The 18,530-nt window shown below is 58.2% G+C and overlaps 4 protein-coding genes and 8 non-coding genes across 12 annotated transcripts; 7 read left to right on the top strand and 5 right to left on the bottom strand.

The window, feature by feature from the left end:
• Positions 1-383: 383 nt before the first annotated feature.
• Positions 384-1,068, bottom strand: LOC128135776 (uncharacterized; the record flags this gene model as incomplete). The annotated part of the gene is made up of 1 exon (XM_052774838.1): positions 384-1,068. A coding segment is annotated over one exon (685 nt), but the record flags the coding sequence as incomplete, so codon positions are not given.
• Positions 1,069-1,072: 4 nt separating this feature from the next.
• Positions 1,073-5,075, top strand: ASPDH (aspartate dehydrogenase domain containing). The gene is given in 5 exon segments (XM_052774837.1): positions 1,073-1,309; positions 1,311-1,394; positions 3,102-3,328; positions 3,408-3,559; positions 5,001-5,075. Coding segments are annotated over 5 exon segments (738 nt in total). The 3' UTR covers positions 5,039-5,075.
• A 95-nt stretch (positions 5,076-5,170) lies between these two features.
• Positions 5,171-8,533, top strand: JOSD2 (Josephin domain containing 2). Its single transcript, XM_052774836.1, has 6 exons — positions 5,171-5,264; positions 5,398-5,596; positions 6,792-6,989; positions 7,117-7,242; positions 7,366-7,560; positions 7,646-8,533. Exons 1-6 carry the CDS (start codon positions 5,171-5,173, stop codon positions 7,743-7,745), a joined length of 912 nt encoding a protein of 303 aa, XP_052630796.1. The 3' UTR covers positions 7,746-8,533.
• Positions 8,534-9,026: 493 nt separating this feature from the next.
• On the top strand, positions 9,027-9,098 carry TRNAE-CUC (transfer RNA glutamic acid (anticodon CUC)). Its single transcript has one exon. It is a non-coding gene; the product is annotated as a tRNA-Glu (tRNA).
• A 209-nt stretch (positions 9,099-9,307) lies between these two features.
• On the bottom strand, positions 9,308-9,381 carry TRNAT-AGU (transfer RNA threonine (anticodon AGU)). Its single transcript has one exon. It is a non-coding gene; the product is annotated as a tRNA-Thr (tRNA).
• A 233-nt stretch (positions 9,382-9,614) lies between these two features.
• Positions 9,615-9,686, top strand: TRNAD-GUC (transfer RNA aspartic acid (anticodon GUC)). The gene has a single exon. It is a non-coding gene; the product is annotated as a tRNA-Asp (tRNA).
• A 1,212-nt stretch (positions 9,687-10,898) lies between these two features.
• On the bottom strand, positions 10,899-10,970 carry TRNAM-CAU (transfer RNA methionine (anticodon CAU)). Its single transcript has one exon. It is a non-coding gene; the product is annotated as a tRNA-Met (tRNA).
• Positions 10,971-11,205: 235 nt separating this feature from the next.
• Positions 11,206-11,277, bottom strand: TRNAA-CGC (transfer RNA alanine (anticodon CGC)). The gene has a single exon. It is a non-coding gene; the product is annotated as a tRNA-Ala (tRNA).
• A 142-nt stretch (positions 11,278-11,419) lies between these two features.
• Positions 11,420-11,501, top strand: TRNAS-GCU (transfer RNA serine (anticodon GCU)). Its single transcript has one exon. It is a non-coding gene; the product is annotated as a tRNA-Ser (tRNA).
• A 504-nt stretch (positions 11,502-12,005) lies between these two features.
• TRNAN-GUU (transfer RNA asparagine (anticodon GUU)) lies at positions 12,006-12,079 on the top strand. The gene has a single exon. It is a non-coding gene; the product is annotated as a tRNA-Asn (tRNA).
• A 175-nt stretch (positions 12,080-12,254) lies between these two features.
• Positions 12,255-12,325, bottom strand: TRNAG-GCC (transfer RNA glycine (anticodon GCC)). The gene has a single exon. It is a non-coding gene; the product is annotated as a tRNA-Gly (tRNA).
• A 711-nt stretch (positions 12,326-13,036) lies between these two features.
• On the top strand, positions 13,037-13,843 carry LOC128135795 (histone H2B 5-like). Its single transcript, XM_052774878.1, has one exon. The coding sequence runs from the start codon at positions 13,094-13,096 to the stop codon at positions 13,472-13,474; it is 381 nt and encodes a 126-aa protein (XP_052630838.1). The 5' UTR covers positions 13,037-13,093; the 3' UTR covers positions 13,475-13,843.
• Positions 13,844-18,530: the final 4,687 nt, after the last annotated feature.

The raw sequence follows: 18,530 nt of genomic DNA, 5'->3' as shown, positions 1-18,530 counted from the left end.
GGGGACACTGGGGAGGTTGGGGACAGTGAGGATGGGGTATTGGGGAGAGTGGGAAGGTTGGGGACAGGACGGTGGGGACACTGGGGACACTGGGGAGGTTGGGGACAGTGAGGATGGGGTATTGGGGAGAGTGGGAAGGTTGGGGACAGGACGGTGGGGACACTGGGGACACCGGGAAGGTGGGGGACAGTGGGGACGGTGGCAGTGGGGGACGTGGGGACATGGGGAGGTTGGGGACTGGGGATATTGGGGACAGTGACGATGGGGTGTTGGGGACATGGGGAGGTTGGGGACAGGGAATGGCATCTTGGGGACACTGGGGACACCGGGGAGGTTGGGGACAGTGGGGATGGGGTATTGGGGAGAGAGGGAAGGTTGGGGACAGGATGGTGGGGACACTGGGGACACTGGGGAGGTTGGGGATGTGGGGACATGGGGAGGTTGGGGACCGGGGATATTGGGGACAGTGACGATGGGGTGTTGGGGACATGGGGAGGTTGGGGACGGAGGGAATGGCATCTTGGGGACACTGGGGACACCGGGGAGGTGGGGGACAGTGGGGATGGGGTATTGGGGAGAGTGGGAAGGTTGGGGACAGGACGGTGGGGACACTGGGGACACTGGGGAGGTTGGGGACAGTGGGGACGGTGGCAGTGGGGGACATGGGGACATGGGGAGGTTGGGGACTGGGGATATTGGGGACAGTGAGGATGGGGTGTTGGGGACATGGGGAGGTTGGGGAGGGAGGGAATGGCATCTTGGGGACACTGGGGACACCGGGGAGGTGGGGGACAGTGGGGATGGGGTATTGGGGAGAGTGGGAAGGGTTGGGGACAGGACGGTGGGGACACTGGGGACACTGGGGAGGTTGGGGACAGTGAGGATGGGGGTATTGGGGAGAGTGGGAAGGTTGGGGACAGGACGGTGGGGACACTGGGGACACCGGGAAGGTGGGGGACAGTGGGGACAGTGGCAGTGGGGGACATGGGGACATGGGGAGGTTGGGGACTGGGGATATTGGGGACAGTGAGGATGGGGTGTTGGGGACATGGGGAGGTTGGGGACGGAGGGAATGGCATCTTGGGGACACTGGGGACACCGGGGGGGTTGGGGCCATCAGGGTGGGTCCATCGGGGCTGTGGGGACACGGGGACGTCGGGGGGGGGACGTCGGGATCCGCGGAAGCAGTACGGATGGGGGGGGGACCCCGGGGGGACGCGGTGGCCTGAGCCGCCGTCCCCAGCTGGGGTCCCCCACGGCGCTGGCCGACCCCGAGACGGAGCGGCGGCTGCGGGGGGCGGCGGAGCGGGGGGGGACACACGCTTTACGTCCCCCGGGGCGCCCTGTGGGGCTGCGAGGACATTCGGCGCATGGACGAGGCCGGCACGCTGGCCGTGAGTCACCCGGGGGGACGCCGGGGTGGGGATTGGGGACACCGTGGGGCTTGGGGACGTCACGGGGCTTGGGGGGCCGTGGGGTTGGGGACACCGTGGGGCTTGGGGGGCCGTGGGGTTGGGGGACACCGTGGGGCTTGGGGACGTCACGGGGGCTTGGGGACACCGTGGGGTTGGGGACACCGTGGGACTTGGGATGTCGTGGGGTTGGGGACACCGTGGGGCTTGGGGGGCCGTGGGGTTGGGGACACGGAGGAGGTGGGACATGGGGGGGGGTTGGGGACACCAGAGGGTTGGGGACACTGGGGAGTTGGGGGACACCGTGGGGCTTGGGGACGTCATGGGGCTTGGGGTGCCGTGGGGTTGGGGACACCGTGGGGTGGGACAGTGTGGGGGTTGAGGACACCGTGGGGGGTGGGATGCCGTGGGGTTGGGGACATTGTGGGGTTGGGGACACTGAGGAGGGGGGGGACACCAGGGGTTGGGGACACCATGGGGCTTGGAGTGCCATGGGGTTGGGGACACCAAGGGGTGGGACACTGGGGAGGTTGGGGACACCGTGGAGCTTGGGGTGCCGTGGGGTTGGGGACATTGTGGGGTTGGGGACACCGTGGGACTTGGGATGTCGTGGGGTTGGGGACACCATGGGGTGGGACACTGGGGGGATTGGGGACACCATGGGGCTTGGGGTGCTGTGGGGTTGGGGGACATTATGGGGTTGGGGACACTGAGGAGGGGGACACACCAGGGGTTGGGGACACTGTGGGGCTTGGGTTGGCATGGGGTTGGGGACACTGAGGAGGTGGGACACCAGGGGTTGGGGACGCCAGAGGGTTGGGGACACTGAGGAGGTGGGACACCAGGGGTTGGGGACGTCACGGGGCTTGGGGTGCCATGGGGTTGGGGACACCAGGGGTTGGGGACGCCATGGGGCTTGGGGTGCCATGGGGTTGGGGACACTGAGAGGGGGGACACCAGAGGTTGGGGACACCAGAGGGTTGGGGACACTGGGGAGTTGGGGAGACCGTGGAGCTTGGGGACATCATGGGTCTTGGGATGTTGTGGGGTTGGGGACACCAGAGGGTTGGGGACATTGTGGGGCTGGGGACACTGGGGGGGTGGGGACACCATGGGGCTTGGGGACATCATGGGTCTTGGGATGCCGTGGGGTTGGGGACACTGAGGAGGTGGGACACCAGGGGTTGGGGACATCATGGGTCTTGGGATGCCGTGGGGTTGGGGACACCAGAGGGTTGGGGACATTGTGGGGCTGGGGACACTGAGGAGGTGGGACGGGGGGGTTGGGGGCATTGTGGGATTGGGGACACCAGAGGGTTGGGGACACCAGAGGGTTGGGGACACCAAGGGGTTGGGGACACCGTGGGGCTTGGGGTGCCGTGGGGTTGGGGACACCAGAGGGTTGGGGACACCAAGGGGTGGGACAGTGTCTGGATTGGGGACCACATCCAGGTTTGGGGGGGGGGGGGGGCCCATCTGATTTTGGGGACAGCATCCAAGGTTGGGGACAGCATCCAAGGTTGGGGACAGTAGCCGGGCTTGGTGACCACATCTGGATTTGGGGACCACATCTGGGTTCGGGGACAGCGTCCGACGCTGGGAACCACACCGGCACTTTGGGGGACAGCACCGGTGGGGGGGGGGTGTTGGCGATGGCTTGTGTGTCCCCCCCCCCCCCCCCCACCCCAGGCGCTGAAGGTGACGATGACGAAGGCCCCGCAGAGCTTCCGCCTGGAGGGGCGGCTGCGGGAGCGGCTGGCGGCTGGGGGGGGGACACGCTCGGTCCTTTACGAGGGTCCCCTGCGTCCCCTCTGTCCCCTCGCCCCCAACAACGTCAACACCATGGCGGCCGCCGCCGTGGCCGCCCCCCGCCTCGGTTTCGACGGCGTCCGCGCCTGCTTGGTGGCCGACCCCAGGTGGGTGACGAGCCACCGTCACCCCCCCCCCCCAACGTGTCACCCCCCTCGACCCCTTCCCCTGTGTCCCCCCCCGCAGCGTTCCCGAGTGGCACATCGTGGAAGTGGAGGTGACGAGCGTGGGGGACGAGGGACGGGCGCTGCGCGTCACCAGCACCCGTCGCAATCCGGCCGTGCCGGGGGCCGTCACCGGCAAGGCCACCCGCGACGCTTTCTGGAGCAGCCTGCTGGGTGGGTGCCCGCGGTCACTCCGTGTCCCGTCCCCCCCCCCGACGGTCACCCCTGTCCCTGGGTGTCCCCCCCCCCCCCCAACCCGTGTCCCCTAATACCCGTGTCTCCCCACGCCCCCCGTGTCACGTCCCTCCATGTCCTCTGTGTCCCCCCCGATGTCCCCACGGCCCCCCCCAAGTCCCTCCATGTCCATGTCCCCCCCCATGTCCTCGTGTCCCTCCATACCCCGTGTCCCCCATGTCCCGTGTCCCCCCATGTCCCCAGTGCCCCCCGTGACCCCCATGTCCCCAGTGCCATGTCCTCTGTCCCCCCATGTCCCCCAGTGCCCCCCCATGTCCCCTGCCCCCATGTCCCGTCCTGTGTCCCCCCATGTTCCCTGTCCCCCCATGTCCCCAGTGCCATGTCCCCTGTCCCCCATGTCCCCCGTCCCGTGTCCCCCCATGTCCCCAGTGCCCCATGTCCCCAGTGCCATGTCCTCTGTCCCATGTCCCCAGTGTCCCCCCAATGTCCCCTGTCCTGTGTCACCCCATGTCCCCAGTGCCATGTCCTCTGTCCCCCCATGTCCCCAGTGCCCCCCGTGTCCCCTGCCCCCCCCAATGTCCCCAGTGCCATGTCCTCTGTCCCCATGTCCCCAGTGTCCCCCCATGTCCCCCATCCTGTGTCCCCCCATGTCCCCAGTGCCCCATGTCCTCTGTCCCCCCATGTCCCCAGTGTCCCCCCATGTCCCCTGTCCTCTGTCCCCCCATGTCCCCAGTGCCCCCCCCATGTCCCCTGCCCCCATGTCCCATCCTGTGTCCCCCCCATGTTCCCTGTCCCCCCATGTCCCCAGTGCCATGTCCCCGTCCCATGACCCCCATGTCCCAGTGTCCCCCCCACGTCCCCAGTGCCATGTCCCCTGCCCCCCCATGTCCCCCGTCCTGTGTCCTCCCATGTCCCCAGTGCCCCCCAATGTCTCGTGTCCCCAATGACCCGTCCCCCCATGTCCCCCCATCCCGTGTCCCCCCATGTCCCCAGTGCCCCATGTCCCCAGTGCCATGTCCTCTGTCCCCCCATGTCCCCAGTGTCCCCCCCATGTCCTCTGTCCCACCATGTCCCCCGTCCTGTGTCCCCCATGTCCCCAGTGCCCCCCCCATGTCCCCTGCCCCCCATGTCCCCTGTCCTGTCCCCCCATGTCCCCTGCCCCCCCATGTCCCCCGTCCCGTGTCCCCCCATGTCCCCAGAGCCCCCCCCCAATGTCCCCAGTGCCATGTCCTCTGCCCCCCCATGTCCCCAGTGTCCCCCCATGTCCCCTGCCCCCCCATGTCCCCCGTCCTCTGTCCCCCCATGTCCCCTGTCCTCTGTCCCCCCATGTCCCCAGTGCCCCCCCCATGTCCCCTGCCCCCCCCAATGTCCCCTTCGAGCCCCCCACTCACTCCATGTCTCCCCCCCCCCCCCCCCAAAGCCTGCCACGGACACGGCGGATGCGTCCAGCTCTGCTGAAACCACCGAACCGGGGGACAGACAGACCGAGGGACACACAGACCGGGGGGGGGGGACACACAGACGGGGGGGGGGACACACCGAGGGACATTAAAGGCGGCGACACCGGCACCGCTGCGGCTGCGCCTCATCATGGCGGCCGAAGGGGGGGGGGGGGGGTGGAGGGAGGCGGCGCGCAAAGCACGCCGGGAGGAAGGTCGACGCGAGGCGCTATTGGAGGGAATGGGTGAGGCGCAAAGCACGCCGGGAGGAAGGTCGGCTGCGGCCTCCTGGCGGCGCGCAAAGCACCGCCGGGAGGAAGGTCGACGCGAGGCGCTATTGGAGGGAATGGGTGAGGCGCAAAGCACGCCGGGAGGAAGGTCGGCTGCGGCCCTCCTGGCGGCGCGCAAAGCACGCCGGGAGGAAGGTCGACGCGAGGCGCTATTGGAGGGAATGGGTGAGGCGCAAAGCACGCCGGAAGAAGAGCGGTGCACGCCGGGGAGTTGTAGTTCCGGCCGCGGCGGCGGCGGCGGGATGGGGGGGGAATGAGGCGGCCGCCGGTCCCGGAGGAGCCTTGGGGTGAGCTGGGCCGGCTCCGGGGGGGGGGGGGGGGGTCCTGGGGGAGCCGGAGGAGAACGGGTGGCGCCGGGGAGGGCCTGGAAGGCCCGTGGGGCCCTGAGGGGTGGCCTGGCTGCACCCAGGAAGCGGCGGAGCGGCCTGGAGGGCTCCGGGGCGGAGGGGGGGGGGCGGCCCGGAGTGTGTGGGGGGGGCTTCTGCAGGAGCCCGGGGGGTGTTTGGGACCCTGGAGGGTGTTTTGGGGGGGGGCAGAGGGTCCGAAGGGGGCCTGGGAGTGTCATAGGGGTGCGCGGGGGGGGGGGCGGAAGGTTTGGGGGGTCTGGGGGGGGGGCTAAGGAGAGAGTCCGGGGTGCCTTGGGGTGCTGGGGGGTGTCTGGGGGGGGGCAGGGGGAGGTAGGGGTTGCAGGGGGGTGTCGGGGGCTGTCTGGAGGGTTTGGGGGGTGAGGGGGGGGGGCAGAGGGCTTGGGGGCTCTCTGGGGCTGTTTGCCAGAGCCTGGAGGGTTTTTTTTTGGGGGGGGGGGAGGATTTGGGGGGGGTCTGGGGGCTGTGGAGGGTTGAGGGGGATATAGGGGGGTCCTGGAGCTGCTGGAGGGGGGGGGCAGGGAGTTTGGGTGGTTGTTTTTGGGGGGTTGGGGGTGCCCAGGGGGGGTCTGGAGATGTCTTTGGGGGGGTTGAGGGGGAGGGAGAGGGCCTGGGGGGGCTCTAGTAGGCTGTTTGGGGGTCCGGGGGGGGGTGGATGGACGGGGGGGTGCTGGAGGGTATTTCAGGGGTTCCTGGGGGGTGTCTGGGGGTCTTGGGGAGCCCGGGGGTTTGGGGCGGGTCTAGGGAGGGGTGGGGGGGGTTCTGGAGGGTCTTTTTGGGGGGGCTGATGGATGCAGGGGGGGACGTGGGAGATCGGGGGGGGGTGGGTGTGTGTGTCTTTGGGGGGGTCCAGGAGGGTGGCTGGAAGAGCTGGGGGGCACTTGGGGTGATGTGTGGGGAGTTTGAGGGGGATTTGGGGGGGGCCTGGGGGAAGCAGGGGGCTCTCAGGAAGGTATTGGGGGGGGCTTGGGGGGGCCTGAGGGGTACAGGAGAGTGTCTGAAAGATTTGGGGGTGCCACCGATTGCTCCCCCCCCCCCCCCCCGCAAACTCCCCACAGGGAACTTCGGAGCTGACACCGCCCTCCCCTCCCTTCCAAACTTCCCCCCCCCCCCCCAGGCAGCCGGGTCCCCCCCAAACCCGAGGGTCATGTCGGGGTCCCCCCTCCCCTCGTCGTCGTCAGCGGCGGGGGGGGGCGGCGGGGGGGGGGCTTTACCATGAGCGGCAGCGCCTGGAGCTCTGCGCCCTCCACGCCCTCAACAACGTCCTGCAGCGGCCCTGCTTCACCCAGGAAGCCGCCGACGAGATCTGCAAGAGGTGCGTGACGCCCCGTTTTTTTTTCCCCCCATTTTCCCTTATTTCGGTTCTTTCGCTTATTTTATTGTTGTTGGTTTTTTGGTGGGTTTTGTTTTTTTTTTTTTCGGAATTCTGCCCCGTGAAACAGGTTGGCCCCCGACGCCCGCCTCAACCCGCACCGCAGCTTCTTGGGCACCGGTAATTACGACGTCAACGTCATCATGGCAGCGTTGCAAAGCCTGGAGCTGGCGGCCATTTGGTGGGACAAACGCCGGTGCGGCCCCATCCCGAGCCCACCCCCCCCCCCCCAGCCATTTTTTCCACCCTCCAGCCCCCTCCTCACCCTTTTTTTTTTTTTTTTTCCTTTATTCCCCCCCTCCTCGCCCTTCTCCGGCAGGTCGCTGGAGCGGTTGGCGCTGGGACAGATCCTGGGTTTCATCCTCAACGTCCCCTCTCACGTCTCGCTGGGTTTCATGGCGTTGCCGTTACGCCGTAAGCACTGGTTGGCCGTACGGCAGCTCCGCGGCACCTACTACAACCTCGACTCCAAACTCCGGGCGCCCGTCGCCATCGGCGGCGAGGCCGAGCTCAGGTAGGGTGACGCCGGGTGACGTCGGCGGGGGGAACGCGGCCGTAGGGACGGGGGGGGTCACCTCCTCTTCCTCGCCCTCCCACAGGGCTTTCCTGCGGGATTTCCTCTCCCAAGGGCTCTGCGAGGTTTTCCTCGTCGTGCCGCGTGCCGTGGAGGAGGCCGGCGCTTGGCTGAGCCCCGAGTGACTCGTCACACGTGCCGACGGGTGACACCGCCCTCCCTCTGCTTCGGGGTGAAACCGTGACGCTTTGGGTCTTTATCCAGGCACCGCTCATCCGCGGCGGCGGGTTGTTAGAACACGAACCCGGTTTCGGGGAGCCGCGGGGACCCCGGAGCACGCGCCCGCTGTCACCGTGCCGCCGCGGCGCTTCAATTTCCCGATTTCGCCCCGATTTCGCGCGCCGGTTTTGCTTCCCTCCGTCACCGGGTGTGCGACGGGGGTGCGGGTGTTGTAGAGGGGTGACGGTGGTGGTGGTGGGGGGGGGGGGGGGGGGGGAAGGGGCGCGTCGCACGCCGCTTGCGCGTGTCGTACGCTCGGTGAACGCGTGTCACGCTGCTGGTACCGGTTGCGCGCGTCCCACCCGTCCCCGCCGCTTGCGCGTGGCCGGCGTCCCGTGTCACGCGCCGCTTGCGCACGTCGCGCACCGGTCGCGCACCTGGCGCTCCGCTTGTGCATGCCACCCTCCCGCCGTCCCCGTCAACGCGTGTCACGCGCCGTCACGCGTCTCAACACGCCGGTGGTTGCGTGTCACCCGACGCTTGCACGCCTTTCCCGGCTCTTGCGGGGTCGTGTCTCCGGCGCCGTGGCCGCATCCGGAGCCGGGTTATTCCCAGCCCTTCCTGGTGCTGGATTTCAGTCCGCGGCGTTGCGGTGTCATGTCTCGTGGCTCTTTGGCACTTGGCGTGACCTCGGGGGTGGCACCCGAATGGGCTTAATTACTCACAAAAAAGTGATTAAAACTGCCGGTTTACAGCTTTGTGTCTCCGCCGCAGTCCTTGGGCTCGTCCCGCTCCTCGGGTACGCATCCCTCCCGGGCTCAGCGCGGCAATCTGGGGCTGAACGATCCCCCAAATCCCCAAACCTGACCCCAATTCACCAACCCGGCCCTCGCAGCCCAGCTCGGCCGGGACTCCCCCGCCTGCAAGGAGCAATAAAAAGCCTGAAACTTAAATGGAGGAGGAAGGTCTGTCTCCAGTGATGAAATGGGGGGGGGAATTTATGCGGCTCGAGGGGGGTCTGCGCGGTGCTGCGGTCCCGGGAGGACGACGGGGGGGCCCGGGAAAGGACGGCGGGGCCTCTCCCGCTTCCCCCGCTCCGCTGGGGCGGCTCCAAAGCGCGCGGGCTGATTGGTTCCCTTCCCCGAACGCGGGCGACCAATGGCTGCGCGCCATTTGGATCCACCCCCCCCATTCCAGCGCCACTAGCGCGGAGCCCTGACGGCCGGCGGTAGAGTTGCTCTCACCGCTCCCTGGTGGTCTAGTGGTTAGGATTCGGCGCTCTCACCGCCGCGGCCCGGGTTCGATTCCCGGTCAGGGAAAATACCTTTTTCCGCCCTATTCTCACTTTTATATTTTTCTATCCCTTCCCCGCCAACTCTCCCCGGTGCCTCCTCTCTTCCTCGGTATGCGCCGGCAAGATTTGGGGGCAGCCTTTTATTTTAAAACAAAAAAAAAAAAAGAGGGGGGGAGGGGTGGGGGGAAATAATAAAAACTATCAGGCTATCGCGATAAAGACGCGATAGAGCGGAGGCACCGCTGGGATTCGAACCCAGGATCTCCTGTTTACTAGACAGGCGCTTTAACCAACTAAGCCACGGCGCCGCGCGTTCTCCCTTGCCGCCCTCGTTCTCCATCACCGGCAGCTGACGCCGCTTCTTCCCCCCACCCCAAACCCGTGTCCTCCCCACGCGCGTCCGCGCCTTCTCCGAGATTCTCCCGATCTTCCGTGACCGCGGAGGGGGGAAATACACCGACCGGAGCCGCTTCCCGGTGCCCGGCGACGGCGGCGGGACGAAATTTAAGTGACCGGCGGCCAAGAAGCACTCCCGGCCCTTTCCTCGTTAGTATAGTGGTGAGTATCCCCGCCTGTCACGCGGGAGACCGGGGTTCGATTCCCCGACGGGGAGGCCACGTTCTTTTCTTTTTTTTAACTTTTTTTTTTCTCCCTTCAAAACCACATCTGCCTCTCCCCACCCTCCGCGCTTGGGGCGTTTTGCCACGGATTTTTCAACGACCTCCCTCCGCGTTGCGCGTGGGGTTTTTTTTTTCCCGAGAGAAGGAATAAAATAAAAAGGCGGTTTGGGTGCTTTTATTCCCCCCAGGGAGGCCGAATTGCGGCGGGCTGAGCCGTGAAGCCTCTACGGGGAGCGGGTGAGTCATTACACACAACTTTGTATCGCTCCCTGCTACCCCAGGATGGATGTTAACTGCCCGGAACTGACAAAATTTAACATAACAGCATTAAAACAGCGATAAATGGACGTTATCACCGCGGCTGAGCCTGGAAAGGGTGTTCGGCTGCGAGCGCCGACCCAGCCCCGTTCCACCCCCCGACACACACCCGCTCCCTACTCACCCCGCCGCGGACTGAGCACAGCCCCGCCTCCGCCGGGGTTTATATAGGCCCGCGAGGGTGCGGACCTGAGGGAGAACTTCAAGCGCCGCTCTGGCGCCCCGCCTACCTCCTCCTCCCCCCCGCCTCCCTTCTCCCACCAACCAATCGCGCCGCTCCTCTCATCCACCAATCAGACGGTGGCTCTGGAGTTTAAACCGACGGTTTAGGCGCCAAAACCGGCAGGGCTCGCTCGTTGCTTCCCGGGCCGGAGCGCTCGGATCGGGATTAACGGCGGATCCCGGTGGCTTTTTGGGACTTAAATTTTCCCCTCTGGAGGTCTGATCATCCCGGGTATAGCGTCGCTGTAGAGAGCAGCTTTCTCATTCCAGCGCTGAGCTCCCGGTTAAGCACCCACGGAGCAAACGGGAGCACGATCACACACGGGGAAGCACCGTGCAGGGAGGGTTTGGGCTCTCCGCCCTTGGAGATTCCTCCAAAATTGAAGCCATGAGCAATCCTGTTTGACTTAACTCTCCCCGCTGCTAGCAGGAGGTTGGGCTGGGTTCCTTTGCAGGTCCCTTCCAACCCGGGGCACCTTGTGAAGATGGCAGGGCAGCTACCCACGCGTCGCGGGAGTGTTGGGTGCTTGTGCGAAATAAATCGTGATATTTAGGAGGGAGAGAAAATCAGTAAATTTAGCGCGGGGGGGTGTTTATCCTTAGCGGGGGGCGTTGAGGACGTGAGGCAAACGCAGAAAGGCTGAACAAGGGGAGAAAAAGGGGATTAGCAGAGGATGGTTTCGATCCATCGACCTCTGGGTTATGGGCCCAGCACGCTTCCGCTGCGCCACTCTGCTACTTATAGACATAGCCTTTTAATTTATCCTGATAAAACGCAGTTGGAAAAATTCCAGGTGGAGACTGCGTTGCCACATGGGGGGGTGGTGAGAGAGCGGAGGTGCCGGGGTTTCCGAGGCGGGAGGTACAAAATAGGAGTAAAGGGGCTCCGCTTAAGGGCCGAGTCCTTATTCCAGCCCCCCCCCTCCCCTTAAAAAAAAAAATAAGGCGAAGGAAGTTTCCCCCCACCCCCGCTGGAGATGCCGGGGCTTGAACCCGGGGCCTCATACATGCGAAGCATGCGCTCTACCGCTGAGCTACATCCCCTGCGCGCGCCCCGCGCCCGCCACCCCCCTTGGCACCGCCTCCCCCGGCCGAAACCCCGCCCCTCCCCTCTCTATCCCCGCCCCTCTCCTCCTCACGGCTTAGTGCGCCCCATGGCGGCGCGGCGGGCGAGCGCTGAACGGAGGACGAGGTGGCCGAGTGGTTAAGGCGATGGACTGCTAATCCATTGTGCTCTGCACGCGTGGGTTCGAATCCCATCCTCGTCGGGGAGTTTAAATTTTGTCTTCTCTTCCTCCCCATTCGTCTCCTTCCACCCCCATCACCTTTTCCAACTGATTTTGGGGGGGGGGGGCTCCCCCTCCGCACTTTTCCTTTAGTTTTTGTTTGGTTTTGGTTTTTTTTTTTAGCAAGGGTTTTGGGGCGTTCTGGTGCAATTCCGCAGACGGGCAATCCCCCTGTGCGCGCTCCCTGCCCCCCCCCCTTCCGCAATTCTTGCAGGTGAACGCGTGGGGCCCCCCCGCTTTTTTTAACCCCCCTTCTATTACAGGTGCAGCAGCCCCCCCCCGTGCAATTTTCCAAGATTCCCCCCACCCAGCTTTTCCAGGATTTGGGGAGAGGGGTGTGCACCTTACGGGGGGGCAGCACGATCCTATTTTCCAACCCGGGGCCCCCCCTTTTCTTTGGCAAGTACAGGAGCCCCCCCCCCAATTTTAGAGGGTGCAGCGCACCGCGGAGTCGGGAGGGGCGGCGGGGCGGGGCCAACACCGCGGGTCTCTGTGGCGCAATCGGTTAGCGCGTTCGGCTGTTAACCGAAAGGTTGGTGGTTCGAGCCCACCCAGGGACGGGGGTTTTAAATATTATTATTATTTTATTTTTTTTATCACGTGAATTTTATTTTTACGGATGGGAACGGTAAACTGCTGCGGTCACTTCTTGTGTTCCAGGTGGAAAAGGGGGCTGGAGAAAGGGGTGAAAATGGGAAAAAATCAGGTGGGAAGAAGGAAAAAAAAATGATGCGTTGCATTGGCCGGGAATCGAACCCGGGCCTCCCGCGTGGCAGGCGAGAATTCTACCACTGAACCACCAATGCTGCCGCTGAAGGCTGCTTAAGGGACAGAAAAATGAGGTGATTAACCCCAAAACAGCCCTATGACGCATAAAATTATTCTGCCTGCGAGGGGCGAACCCCTGCTAATTGGGATGCCGCGCTAATTAAGATTAACAGCAATTAGAGGCGGAAAAGGCGCTTCTCGTTAGCTGCGCGGCGGGCGATTTGAATTTCGCGCGCTCGGCGCTCATTGGTCGCCGTATTCGGGGGCGGGGTGGGCGGGGCCGAGAAGGGAATCCCGCGGCACGGCCGCGGTCTCAGCGGGAGCGCTCCGGTCCCGACGGGAAAGCGGGGTCGAGCGGCTCCGGTACCGCCTTTTTTCCCCCGGGAAAACCCCGCTACGGCTGCCCCACATCCCGGTTCCCGCGAGTGGGGTCCCCCCGTGCCGGCCGTGCTCCCCTCCGGGGCGGCACCGAGCTCGAACAGGGAGAAGGGCGGCTTCCCCCCGGCGCCAACACACGTACTGTGCGCGGCGGGATCCTAACGGCGTGTTCTGATTGGCTGAGACCCTTGCGCCGAACTCAACGATCAGCGTCCAATCAGAGCCTACGTTCTGGAGCCTCTAGATTTGCATGCGCGGAGGGGGGCGTGTGTGTCTCTCCGCGCGGGGCGCTCTAAGATGTCTCGGCCAATAGGAGCGCGTGACGTTTGAATCCCTTATTTGCATAACGCCGCTATAAAAGCGGCGCCGGGCGGGCGCTCGCTTTCACTCCGTAGCGTTTGCTTTGTGGTGAGCCCGGAGAGCGCGCCATGCCCGAACCGGCCAAATCGGCGCCCGCCCCCAAGAAGGGCTCCAAGAAAGCGGTGACAAAGACCCAGAAGAAAGGCGACAAGAAGCGGCGACGCAGCCGCAAGGAGAGCTACTCCATCTACGTCTACAAGGTACTGAAACAGGTACACCCCGACACCGGTATCTCCTCCAAGGCTATGGGGATCATGAACTCCTTCGTCAACGACATTTTCGAGCGCATCGCGGGTGAGGCTTCCCGCCTGGCCCACTACAACAAACGCTCCACCATCACCTCGCGGGAGATCCAGACGGCCGTCCGGCTCCTGTTACCCGGCGAGCTGGCTAAGCACGCCGTCTCCGAGGGTACCAAAGCTGTCACCAAGTACACCAGCTCCAAGTAAAAAGCGGCTGGACGCGGCTGCGGGAACCCGCTCGGCTCGACTCGACCCAAAGGCTCTTTTCAGAGCCACCCACCTGCTTGCTAAAGAGCTGATGTTGCTGCTGAGATGCGCCGTGTTTTTCTGGACTTTTTGAGGGTCGTAACGGTTTGTAGAGCGCGGTGAGGGAGTTGGGGACGCTTTAAGAGTTTTCTTTAAAATGGATTATTTTTCTGTATTTTAACAAAACGCCCCTTTGGGGCTGTAGTTCAGGGTTTTCCCGCAGCCGTCCCTCCTCGGGGTTACTCGTTCGTGCTGCCGCTTTCGCCTTCAAACCCTTGCTCCTCTCTGATTGGTCCGAACCGGCGTGGGACGTCACGGCGGGGCGGGGCGGGAAGAAAGGCGCTCAGGGAGTTACAGCGCAGGTTTCCCTCTGGTCCGCTCCGGGACTATATAAAGCCTGGGGGCGTTACTTTGGTTCTGTTTCTGGTGTGGGCAGGGTGGGTGCTGTCAGGGTGTTGCCGAAATCCGGAATAAAACTCCTTAACAGCAATGAGAAGTTAAGAAGCAGGCACTCCTTTATTGCAGCGCTGGGCACACGGGGGATCGCTCCACCTATCGTGTGCACCTGTCTTGTCTAACGATACAGTTAAATACACACCTGTTATACATATTCATTAAGTTTCTGGGAAATGTTATACATAATCATCAACTTTCCAGTAAATCATTAGCATATGTATATGTCTCTTCACGCAGGCGCAGCAAAGGTCTCTGGTGGTCTTCAGAAGCCCTCTGGTGGTCTTTCATAGTCTTCCTCACTTGTTCGCTTCTTGACCTCTTTTAGCTGATTCTGCGCAGTATGATTCTCATCACTATCTATATTAGTTTGCATAAAAATGTATACTATGTTCTCTTTTGAAATCCAACCTTTTCAATGATTGGTCTTTCAGTTTGTTATCAAAATGGGAAAGGTAGGGAGTTTCCAAGAAGCAAATCTTCTTGGCTTCTTGAAAGAAAATACAAGCCAACAATAATCAGCTAAAAGTACAGTACTGCACATTCTTTAAGTTCTTTATCTACTATGGTTACACCCCACAACTCTATATTCCTAATATTTCAGTTGTAATCAGATTTGATTTCTTTTAAAATGTAACATTTCCCCCCTTTGAAAGTTTTGAAAATCACTTCAATACTTTCACTATAATTCTACTGATCAGTTACTATATATTGGAGGAGGTTCTGGGTTTCTTTGTTCATTTTGTTGTTTTGCAACAGCTTGGACGATCATGTGATTAAAAGAAGTTTCACGAGTCAAACGTGTTAGCCGATTCATCATTCTCCAAGTTAGGATATATAATATTGCTGACAGAGTCAAACTGATCAAAACCAATATCAAAAGAACCACGATGGGGTGACACAACTTGTTCAGGATGTCTGTAGCAGTAGGTGACCATCCGAAAAGTGTGTCCTACCATTTATGTTCTGTATCTTTTTGTATTCTTTCAAAAATTCGGTGTATTTCTTTCACATTGTTATGAACAGTTATTAAGGGGTTTTTTGTCCATTTTTCCTAATTTTTTTCTAAAATCTCAACTAGATCCTTGTGTTGTAGTAACTGTTTTACCAAAGCGAGATTCATTCCGATGGGTATAGGTAGTAATTCATGAATCAACATGTAGTTAGATTGTAAAAGTTGGTGAGACGTGACCGGGGCCGAATAGGAAAAGTCACATCTTACAATCTTAGTAAAATTGTATGTCACTGACCATTCTTTCAAATTTTTCCTTGCATTTAATAATCTTCCCAATTTCTCATCCTCTTCTGAATATTTAGGTTTTTTCCTTTGGTATTACAATAGTTTTTGTAAGAATTAATGCCATTTGTAAGGTATTCCTTTTGGCTGTTTCCTTAGCTGATTTATCTGTTAATCTGTTCCCTACAATCTCTTTTATATTCCCTGATTGATGTGTTTTACAGTGCATGATTGTTACTGCAGTTGGTTTCCGAACTGCTTGTAGTAAATGTAAAATCTCCTCTTTATATTTAATGTTGGACCCCTGAGAGGATAATAGTCCTCTTTCCTTCCATAAAATCCCATGGACATGGACCACGCCAAATGCATATTTCGAATCAGTCCAAATATTCACTTTCTTTTCTTCACTCAATTCTAGAGCCCTTGTCAAAGCCACTAGTTCAGCCTTCTGAGCTGAAGCTGTGTTTGGCAAAGCATTGGCTTCTATAACTGATTTTTCAGTTGTTACCGTATATCCTGCATAGCGGATTCCATTTTCAACAAAGCTGCTACCATCTGTGTACAATTCCCAGTCTGGATTGTCCATAGGTACATCCTTCAGATCCTCTTGACTGGAATATACATACTCAATGGTAGTCAGGCAATCATGTTCCAGTTGTCCTTCTTCCTGTATAGAACTTAAAAAGACTGCAGGATTAGTCAAATTAGTGGTTTTCAAAAGTACATCATCTTGCTCCATCAAAATTACCTGATATTTCATCATTCTGTTTGGGGAGAGTCAATGGTCCCCCTTTTGTTCTAACACTGATATCACCATATGTGGTACATATACCACCATCATCCTTCCCAAAGTCAATTTTCGGGCCTCCTGTATTATCATCACAGTGGCTGCTACTGCTCTCAAACAAGCAGGTCAGCCTTTACTTACAAAGTCTAATTGTTTGGAAAAGTATCCAACCGGTCACTTCCAACTTCCCATCTTCTGAGTCAGCACTCCCAGTGCAAGGTGTTGTTTCTCATGTACAAATAACTGGAAGTCTTTAGTCAGATCCGGAAGTCCCAGGGCTGGTGCTGTCATCAGGGCCTGTTTTAGATTCTTGAAAGCTCTCTGCTGATCTGGACCCCATTCAAATGGTGGACCTTTAAGAGCTTCATATAAAGGTTTAGTCAACAGACTATAGTTCATTATCCATAGCCGACACCACCCAGTCATTCCCAAGAAGGTTCTCAATTCGTGGGTATTTCTCGGCTCCGGGATACTGCAAATTGTTTCTTTGCGGTCTGTTCCCAACTGTCTTTGCCCTTGTGAGATTTCAAAACCCAGATATATCACAGTCTGTTTTGGTATATGGGCCTTAGTTCTAGAGACTTTGTATCCGCTTAACCCCAAAAAGTTTAAAAGATCAATTGTTACCTTTATACACGCTGGTCTCTCCTCTGTTGTTATCAATATGTCGTCTACATACTGTAGGAGTAAATGTCCAGGTTTGGGACCATCTCGTTTCCACATCTCAAGTTCTTTTGCTAATTGGCTCCCAAATATTGTTGGACTGTTCTTGAATCCTTGTGGCAATCTTGTCCATGTCAATTGTGTTTTTCGTCCTGTTTTTGGATTTTCCCACTCGAAAGCAAATAATTTTTCGACTTCCTTCTTCCAGGGGTATACAAAAGAAAGCATCTTTTAAATCAAGCACTGTAAACCACTGGTGATTCTCCCCTAGAGTTGTTAAAAGTGTATATGGATTGGCCACTACAGGATGTATGTCTTTCACTATCTGATTTATTGCCCTCAGATCCTGTACTAATCTATATTCTCCTGATGGTTTTTTCACTGGTAAAATTGGAGTATTATATTCAGATTCACACTCCTCTAAGATTCCATATTCCAAAAATTTATCAATTAATTTCTTGATTCTCAATCTAGCCTCAGGTTTAACTGGATACTGTTTTAATTTCACTGGTTTCACATTTTCCTTCAGTTCTACTTTTACAGGTTGTGTCATTTTAGATTTTCCAGGTATCTCTGTGTTTCAAACTGTAGGGATCACAGCATCATCAACTTCTTGTGGCATCTCCTGAATCTTAACCTTCTCCTGTATCATCAATATTTCTCCTGTCTTTGATTCTGGTATCTTTAAAAGAATTTCTTCTCCCTCAAAAGCTATCTGTGTATTCAATTTGGATAACAAATCTCGACCCAACAGGGGTATCGGACATTCTGGTACATACAAAAATTCATGTGTAATTGTTTTATTTCCAAATTTTAAATCAAGGGGTTGAAAGAATGGTCTATTTTCCTGTTTCCCAGTCGCTCCAATTATGTTCGCTGTTTTATTTTCCAATTTCCCTTTGTAAGTATTCAAAACAGAATATACTGCTCCCGTATCAACTAAAAAATTCAACTTTATCATTTCCCAGCTTAATTGTAACCAGAGGTTCAGCTGGGTTCCCCTCCGGTCTCTTTCATTCATTTAAAGTCATCATTTTTGTAGCCTCTTGTTGACTTATTTGCCTTTTGGGGCAATCCCTTTTCCAATCTCCATCTTCCTTATAATATGCACACTGATTCATTCCGAGGGGTGTATTAGGTTCCCAGTTACCAAAGTTTCTAAAACTTCCTCTTCCCCGAGCTCGTCTTCTTCCTCTTGCTGCATTCCCTGTTAAGACAGCTATTAATCTACTGTCTCTGATCTTTTTTTTTCTTTTTTTTTTTTTGTTTTTTCTTTCTTCTCTTAATTATTATAGACTTTCCATGCTGTTTCTAACATTTTATTTAAATTTCTTGAATCCTCTCCTTCCAATTTTTGGACTTTTTGCCTTATATCAGGTGTTGACTGCTTCATAAAAAAAATCGAAGCCAATTGTTGTTCTGCTTCTGTCTCCAATTTCAAATCAGTATATTTTTAGTGGTTTCCTTCAATTTTTCCAAAAACACAGAGAGAGATTTATTTTTATCTTGATTTATTTCATATAATTTAGACCAATTCAAAGCTTTCAGCATTGCATGTTTTATTTCATACAATACCTATTTTTGATATCGAGTTAACCTTCTCCTGTGTACAGGGTCATTTGGATCCCACTGGGGATCTCTCGAAGGAAAACTCTGTTCCAAAGTTCCAGAAAGCATTCCATTCATAAGTGTTGCCTCTGCTTGTGTTTTTCCAGTTTTATTACCATCTGTTTTTCAGTACTATCCAATAAATTATTCTCCCTGACTCAATACTCCTTTCCCGTGAATGTGAGGGAGAGAGATCCTGCTCCTCCCTTGGTGGGGTTATTTCTAATTCTAGTTCCATTTTATCTTCTTTTGCTACCATACATTTAATG

Source organism: Harpia harpyja, chromosome 24, assembly GCF_026419915.1.
Source record: "Harpia harpyja isolate bHarHar1 chromosome 24, bHarHar1 primary haplotype, whole genome shotgun sequence".
NCBI classification, from domain to species: domain Eukaryota; kingdom Metazoa; phylum Chordata; class Aves; order Accipitriformes; family Accipitridae; genus Harpia; species Harpia harpyja.
The sequence above is the reverse complement of the archived record's forward strand: the minus strand, read 5'-3'. Positions and strand labels throughout refer to the sequence as shown.

What these genes read in the sequence shown, in the direction of transcription:
- JOSD2 (XM_052774836.1), top strand. Translation starts at nt 5,171, where the DNA reads ATGGCGGCCGAAGGGGGGGGGGGGGGGTGGAGGGAGGCGGCGCGCAAA. An exon ending in GCCGACGAGATCTGCAAGAG is followed by an intron (nt 6,990 to 7,116) that starts GTGCGTGACGCC and finishes CCCGTGAAACAG; the next exon opens with GTTGGCCCCCGACGCCCGCC. An exon ending in ATTTGGTGGGACAAACGCCG is followed by an intron (nt 7,243 to 7,365) that starts GTGCGGCCCCAT and finishes CTTCTCCGGCAG; the next exon opens with GTCGCTGGAGCGGTTGGCGC.
- LOC128135795 (XM_052774878.1), top strand. Translation starts at nt 13,094, where the DNA reads ATGCCCGAACCGGCCAAATCGGCGCCCGCCCCCAAGAAGGGCTCCAAG.